The sequence below is a fragment of the Protomyctophum bolini genome, assembly GCF_963924005.1.
Source record: "Protomyctophum bolini genome assembly, chromosome: 16".
In the NCBI taxonomy this organism is placed as follows: domain Eukaryota; kingdom Metazoa; phylum Chordata; class Actinopteri; order Myctophiformes; family Myctophidae; genus Protomyctophum; species Protomyctophum bolini.
This window is the reverse complement of record NC_137877.1, coordinates 41,262,358-41,269,272: the sequence shown is the minus strand read 5'-3', so window position 1 is coordinate 41,269,272 and position 6,915 is coordinate 41,262,358. Positions and strand designations below refer to the sequence as shown.

The 6,915-nt window shown below is 45.6% G+C and overlaps 2 protein-coding genes across 2 annotated transcripts; one reads left to right on the top strand and one right to left on the bottom strand.

Annotated features, from left to right (window-relative positions):
• Positions 1 to 3,925: 3,925 nt before the first annotated feature.
• Positions 3,926 to 5,059, bottom strand: LOC308330984 (inositol polyphosphate multikinase-like; the record flags this gene model as incomplete). The annotated part of the gene is made up of 1 exon (XM_080786053.1): positions 3,926 to 5,059. One exon carries the CDS (start codon positions 5,057 to 5,059, stop codon positions 3,926 to 3,928), a length of 1,134 nt encoding a protein of 377 aa, XP_080642179.1.
• A 753-nt stretch (positions 5,060 to 5,812) lies between these two features.
• LOC308330499 (diphosphoinositol polyphosphate phosphohydrolase 1-like) lies at positions 5,813 to 6,283 on the top strand (the record flags this gene model as incomplete). Its single annotated transcript, XM_080785379.1, has 1 exon — positions 5,813 to 6,283. The coding sequence occupies one exon, from the start codon at positions 5,813 to 5,815 to the stop codon at positions 6,281 to 6,283; it is 471 nt and encodes a 156-aa protein (XP_080641505.1).
• Positions 6,284 to 6,915: the final 632 nt, after the last annotated feature.

The window sequence follows — 6,915 nt, the reverse complement described above, 5'->3', positions numbered from 1 at the left end:
CACATAGTGCTCAGACCCAGCCAGCCACACACAGCTCCGTAAGGGAGTGGTTGCACCACTCAAAAAATCTTCAAAAAACTGAAGAGGCTACTGGAGATTGGAGAACCTGATTTGGACATGATCTGATGCAGGACAATGTCACTATGACAGAAAGAGAAGATGGGTCTTCACACATTCACACACACACACACACACACACACACACACACACACACACACACACACACACACACACACACACACACACACACACACACACACACGACTTTGTCCCTATAATGTGCACGGCACCGTTCTACTTCATCATACCACACAAGAGACGCCACACACCAGTATGGAAGAGAGATAGTCACTTACTCACTTGTTGTAACTTGTAGGGATGCCACAAAGTGAACATCAGCCAAATTGAATAGTCGAAAGCTCTGCCGATTAATAATCGATTAATTGAACCCACCCCCCATATTAATCAATATCAGATAAAACGTATAAGATTTTATATTATGCACATGCCATGGTCACATAAACATTATGTTGAGTGCATGCTTTGATGGTTACAGTTATATAATCAGTTTTGATGAGTAAACCTTTGTGGAGATCTTCTCAGTTCTCATTGTATGCTAGTTACTGCCATTCAGGATGGAAAATGAAATCCATTTGGATTTGGGGAGAAGTAGTTTCATAAGGGGCTGGTATGAAGTACTTGATATAAAGAGAACATGTTCAGTTCACTAGTCTACACTCTACTCTACACCTGCCTTCATTTCATCTGATTGTCTGTCTGGCAGGCACTTAACAAGCAATCGTTAACTGTGTCTGTTAGAGAGAGGGGCAGAGAAGAGTGGCTTTGCTCAACTTGATTTATACTTATATTCTCCACTCTGATGAAGGTACATGTTCGATATATCATGCAGCCTTACTTATAAGCCTATATTTTGGCTATTAAAAAAAAAAAAAAAAAAGAGGCAGGCACACGTCGTCCCCATTGTGCAGGCGCCATCATCCAATCGGGCGCTATAAGCACCGCCGCCGGTCCCATCCAGGCCCTCCAGCGCCCACAGCCGTCTCTGTGTGGCGGCGCTTTTCTCTCGCCAACAAAATGAGTCTCCCGTCTCTGGCTATATATGGGACCAAAATCCAATTACGGGAGCACAATGGCAGCATGAGGCTTCCCGGGCTTTGATTCCTTTTCCTTTTTAGGAAGGCAAAGAGAGAGTGTGGAGGGCCCCATGCCCACGCAGCGCCCATACTCCTCGATCTGGGTCCCCTCCTCCTCCTCGTCTATATACTCTTCAAGATTCGCTCCTGTGGGCCATGCTGGCCAAGCGGTCCAGGCGCATGCCACAGCTCTGGTCTGACAGCACGTCGCGTGTTCGCGGCCGGTTCATATACGTACATGCCGACCTTTGCTGCGTGTCTCTCCCCTTCTCTCTCTCTCCCCCTCTTTCCTGTCGATCTTCACTTGTAAAGTCAATAAAAGCCAAAAACAAATAAAAAAATGTCTACACTCTCAGAGGTCCTTGCAAATAAAACATTTGAGAATCACTATAGTGGACCCCAAATAATATTCCAGTGTTGAAGTATATACAAATGAAAACAACAACATTGACTATGTATCGTTTTGCAATGGAAATAATCGGCATTGAATCGTTTTGCTATATGTAATTAATCGATTGATCAATACTACATTATTGTGCGTGGTATTTAGCCATTTTAGAAGATTTTTTTTAAAGAGGGGTTTAATTACTTAATTAAAAATAATGTCACTGTATTTTAAATAGTTACTGTATCAATTTCAAATCATTGAAACATATCGTATCGGATAGCCATAATGAACCAATATCGTCCACGTATCGTATCGTCTTGTTCCATTAAAGGTACATTCAGTGATAACACTTATTTTTTCTTATTTTTTTGGATAAACTATAAGGTGTGCTGACCATATAAGGAGTTCCTCCCTGCCGCGCTTTCTCGATAGTGCGAGAAAAACTCACTCTTTCTCGATAGTGCGTGAAAAACTCGCGCTTTCTCGATAGTGCGAGAAAAACTCGCGCTCTCGATAGTGCGAGTTTTTCTCGCACTATCGAGAAAGAGCGAGAAAAACTTGCGCTATCTCGATAGTGCGTGCAAACTTGCAAGAAAAACTTGCAAGAAAAACTTGCAAGAAAAACTTGTGCGAGAAAAACTTGTGCGAGAAAAACTTGCAAGAAAAACTTGCAAGAAAAACTTGCAAGAAAAACTGAACGATAGTGCGAGAAAAACTTGTGCGAGAAAAACTTGCGCTTTCTCGATGGTGCGAGAAAAACTTGTGCGAGAAAAACTTGCGCTTTCTCGATGGTGCGAGAAAAACTTGAGCTTTCTCGATAGTGCGAGAAAAACTTGCGCGAGAAAAACTTGCGCGAGAAAAACTTGCGAGAAAAAATGGGATAAAAAACGTCTAAAAATGGAGGTTTTAGACGGTTTTTTTAAGGATGTAAGCCTTGCACACTAAATAGAAACAATGCATTGTGACTGCATGTGGACAGATCTGTTTATTAAAAATAGCTAATCTACAAGCGCACAACTCATCATAGCCTGATGCGTCGGTTTTATTTATTTAAAATACTGGGTCAATTGTCTGACTTTGATTGCTTAAAGTAGACCTGCATAAAATGGTGTACTGCAGCTATTTACAACCAGGTAGTGTATAAGTTAAATTGAATACTTAACTTAGTATTTAATACTTATACTTAGTATTTAATACTTATAGTACTTTCAAAAGGGTTTATTGGGTCACCTTACAAATTGCATTGCTTGTTCTACTGGCTTAAACATGTCAGTGTTTCTAGTGCTGCACTGTTGACAGCTAAAACGTTCTAAGGTGGTCATTGTGGGTGGAGTTAAGTACCTATTGTCCCTCCCATTGTCACACCCACTTCTGTCCAGCTCTAAGGTGTTAAAAATGTTGTGAATATTGAAAGGGACTTTTCTCAGCTTTGGGTGAAAGGCCCCAATTATTTTAAAATGGTTACATCTCCTTCAATTATTGTCCATTGTTACATTCTGTACTTTAATAATCTGTAAAAATCTGAAAAATAGAAAAGTAGAGTTGAGGGCCTTTTTGCTGGATTCTGTCATATATATATATATATATATAATATATATATATATATATATATATATATAGCTGAGGGCTGCACTGCAGGCTCTACTCACATGACGGATACAATAATAAAGAGAAATAGATAGAAACAAAAAAAACAACTCCTATTGAATAAAGGCACATTAAACCTGCAAAAAGGAAAACTACAAACATGAAAGGTGTTCATGCCCTATACCGGAACATCTGGACAATCAGACTAATGCTAAAAAGGGGGGCGCTCTTATCATACATCACATTCCGTGCTCAGCCAATCAAATCATTTCCGTGGTACACACAGACACACAAAGCTGGGCAGGGAGGAGGGGGCTATAACACCTCTAAAAAATATATCAACCTAATTAATCATTTCCTAATTCTCTGTTCATTAATAAAAAAACAAAACAAACAAAAACGGGTGGGACACCAGATAAAACCTTAAACTAAAAATAATAAAAACAATAATAATAATAATAATACTAATAAAAATCAACCGGCCTCTTCATTGTAGGATTTACTCACTCAGAACTATAGTGTCCTCCAGACCATACAGAGGACACGCTGTGGACGAGAGGAGGAGGATTGGAGCGAGGAGAGACCAGAGTCTCTTGGAGAGACACCTAGGAGGAGCCGCGTAGAATCTGCTCCACAGCGCCACCTAGGAGGAGCCGCGTAGAATCTGCTCCACAGCGCCACCTAGGAGGAGTCGCGTAGAATCTGCTCCACAGCGCCACCTAGGAGGAGCCGTGTAGAATCTGCTCCACAGCGCCACCTAGGAGGAGCCGCGTAGAATCTGCTCCACAGTGCCACCTAGGAGGAGCCGTGTAGAATCTGCTCCAGCACCGCCAGCAGGTGTTTCAGGCCGTAGGTGTAGCCGTGGTCGTGGCCATCGCTGGAGAACGTATGTGCAAAGTCAATCATGCGGACCTCCACCTCGTCCCCGCCTTCCTTCAGTCCCTCCATCTCTTTGTCCCACCGTGGCGCTCTTCTCTCCGTCTTCTGCTCCTCTTCCTCCCCCAGCTGGCTTTCCCGTCGCGATCGGATGCTGTTTCCGTCCGGCGGTGGTTCTCTCTCGGCAACGTGTTTCCACAGCAGGTTGTTCTCCTGGCTCGACGAGGGCGGAGAGCTGAGGGAGGAGCGGAAGCCCTCGTAGACGAAGAGCAAGGAGCTCGCGTAAAAGACGAGCTGCTGTTGGGATTGGAACCAGCGGAGGATGCGGCGTACTTTCTCGATGCTGGCCAGCACGGCGTCCTTCCGCAGACCCGCTCCGCCGTGGAAGAACTTGGCGAGTCCGTCTTTAATAACAGTGTCCGTAGTTAGCCCTCTTCCGTAGCTCTTATCGTAGAGGTCAAAACTGTCACTGCATGCGTCGTATATCCTCATGCCGAGAACCGCAAAGCCCATTTCCTTCATCAGAGGGTATTTTCCGATGCGACGTTCTCGCTTCTCTCGCGAGGCGAACGGGTCGTACGTTTGGCGGCCCAGCTTGACGTCCATGATGCACGGCTTGATGAATCGACGCGTGACGTCCTCCAGCTTCAGGTACAGGTCTGTGGGGTTGGACGGAGAGGACCAGGTGCCGTAATATTCGGGCAGGTTGTTTTGGAGTTCCAATAGACACGGATCGCAGCAGTCCTCTGCATACACCATGCTATAGAATTGCATCTCCTGCTGGCCACTCTGTGACGGTTTGAGCTGTTTCAAAATAGTTCCGTCCGGATGTTGGAAAATACCTACCTTATGCACCCCGAACCTGTGACCTGCCACCTGATTTGGCAGCGGTACGCAAACGTTCAGGTGAGACCCCAGCGAAGGGTACTCGCCGCTCTGATCTGGTGGCCCTGGGTGGACCCCCACAGGGGCCAGTGGCAGGGGGCTCCCGGAGGGGAGCGGTGGCCCTGGGTGGACCCCCACAGGGGCCGGTGACAGAGAGCGTTCCTTCATGGCTTGATTCTGAGCTTATTTACACATTCATGCAAATAAGCTCTTCAGGTATGAATAAATAAAGTTGATTGTGTATTTATAATTTCACATATTGCCCTATTACGTCACCAGTGACGTTATAGCAGCCCTGTTCAATTTATAAATCTGTGGTGTGCAGGTGAGGTTAACGAGGTCAACTAACGGCGTGCCCTCCGAGTGGATCTGGGACTGCATAAGGCTAGTCTGTGATGAGGTGAGTGGATCTGGGACTGCATAAGGCTAGTCTGTGATGAGGTGAGTGGATCTGGGACTGCATAAGGCTAGTCTGTGATGAGGGTCCAACTCCTATCCTATGACGTCAGGCACCAGTTTATCCCTTGGACTCAGAGTAGCAGTCGATATTAGAGATCTCTGTGTCTCTTTGAGAGCAAAACACCATATAAAGTAAGGCAACGTCATCAATACGTTGGCTGTTAATATAATATATAAGTCAGGTGAACTAGCCTACTGGACATAAATCATTTTAACTCTGACTTATACTGTGAGTGTAGTGGCACAGCTTGTGCACAGCGTTGCTTAAGAATAAGCATATTAAACCCCGCACCAGTTGCAACGTGGCGAAGATGTGTTCCTAAGGTTTGCGAAGAGGAAATCTCTTAAAGCAAAAACGTCCCGAAGGAGGACTTTTCTCCTCATAAATAAGAACTTAGCAGAGCCTCAACTGTGCTCGGCTATACTTCTGAGCCCCCCACCCTACCCTACACACCCCCCGACATGGTGAAGCTCAGGTCCAACCAGACGCGGACGTATGACGCGGACGGCTACAAGAAGCGCGCGGCGTGTCTGTGCTTCCGGAGCGAGGCGGAAGAGGAGGTGCTGCTGGTGAGCAGCAGCGGGCACCCCGACCAATGGGTCGTCCCCGGCGGAGGAGTGGAGCCCGAGGAGGAGCCCAGCGCCGCCGCGGCTCGGGAGGTGTGCGAGGAGGCCGGCATCCAGGGGACGCTGGGCCGCTTCGTCGGAGCGTTCGAGAACTGCGCCAAGAAACACAGGACGTACGTCTACGCCATGGCTGTGACCGAGCTGCTGGACGACTGGGAGGACGCGGTCAACATCGGAAGGAAGAGGGAGTGGTTTAAGATAAAGGACGCGGTGCAGGCGTTGGAGTGTTACAAGCCCGTGCAGGCCACCTACTTTGAGGCTCTCCAGAAGAGGTGCAGGACCTGCAGCAACGGAGCGCCCCTATAGACACGGAAAACGCTGTAACTATTCCATAAAAGGGCGTACCGGACTTTTCTCAGTTGATCCTCGTGTATTTTTTTCCTGTAGAATCCATGTCTTCAATGGACAGAGATGGATGGTATATTTGTGTATTGTTCATAATTAATGAGTTAATTACCATATTTGACACACATAATTTGATAATCTGTGTATGGATAATTTGGCAGTATAGGCTGACGGAATTGTCTTTATAGGCCACAAAATATTGACGTTTTTATCAAATATAGCATATTTGTATATATACAATTGTTTTTAGATGAGATTTGCACAGCAATGCAAACGAGTAATTATTCTAGTGTAGTGCAGATGTATGAGTTATTTTTTTATGATATCAGCGCCTGATCTCATCAGTGAAGATGGAGCAACCACCTATAAAGGTCTTGGGCTATACCTTCATGAAAGCAGTAACAACCTTCAGAGACAAGAACATCATTTGGTTGATTCCATGGAAGTTGCCCTTCTATACCACCAAAAATGACACAGTCACCAATTAAATGGTACCTGGATCTCCTGATTGACATGGCAGAGGACTTTGGACTGCAGTGTATATTTGCACACTCGGATGACATTGTAAGAGTCTTGCAATGGCTTAATAAAGG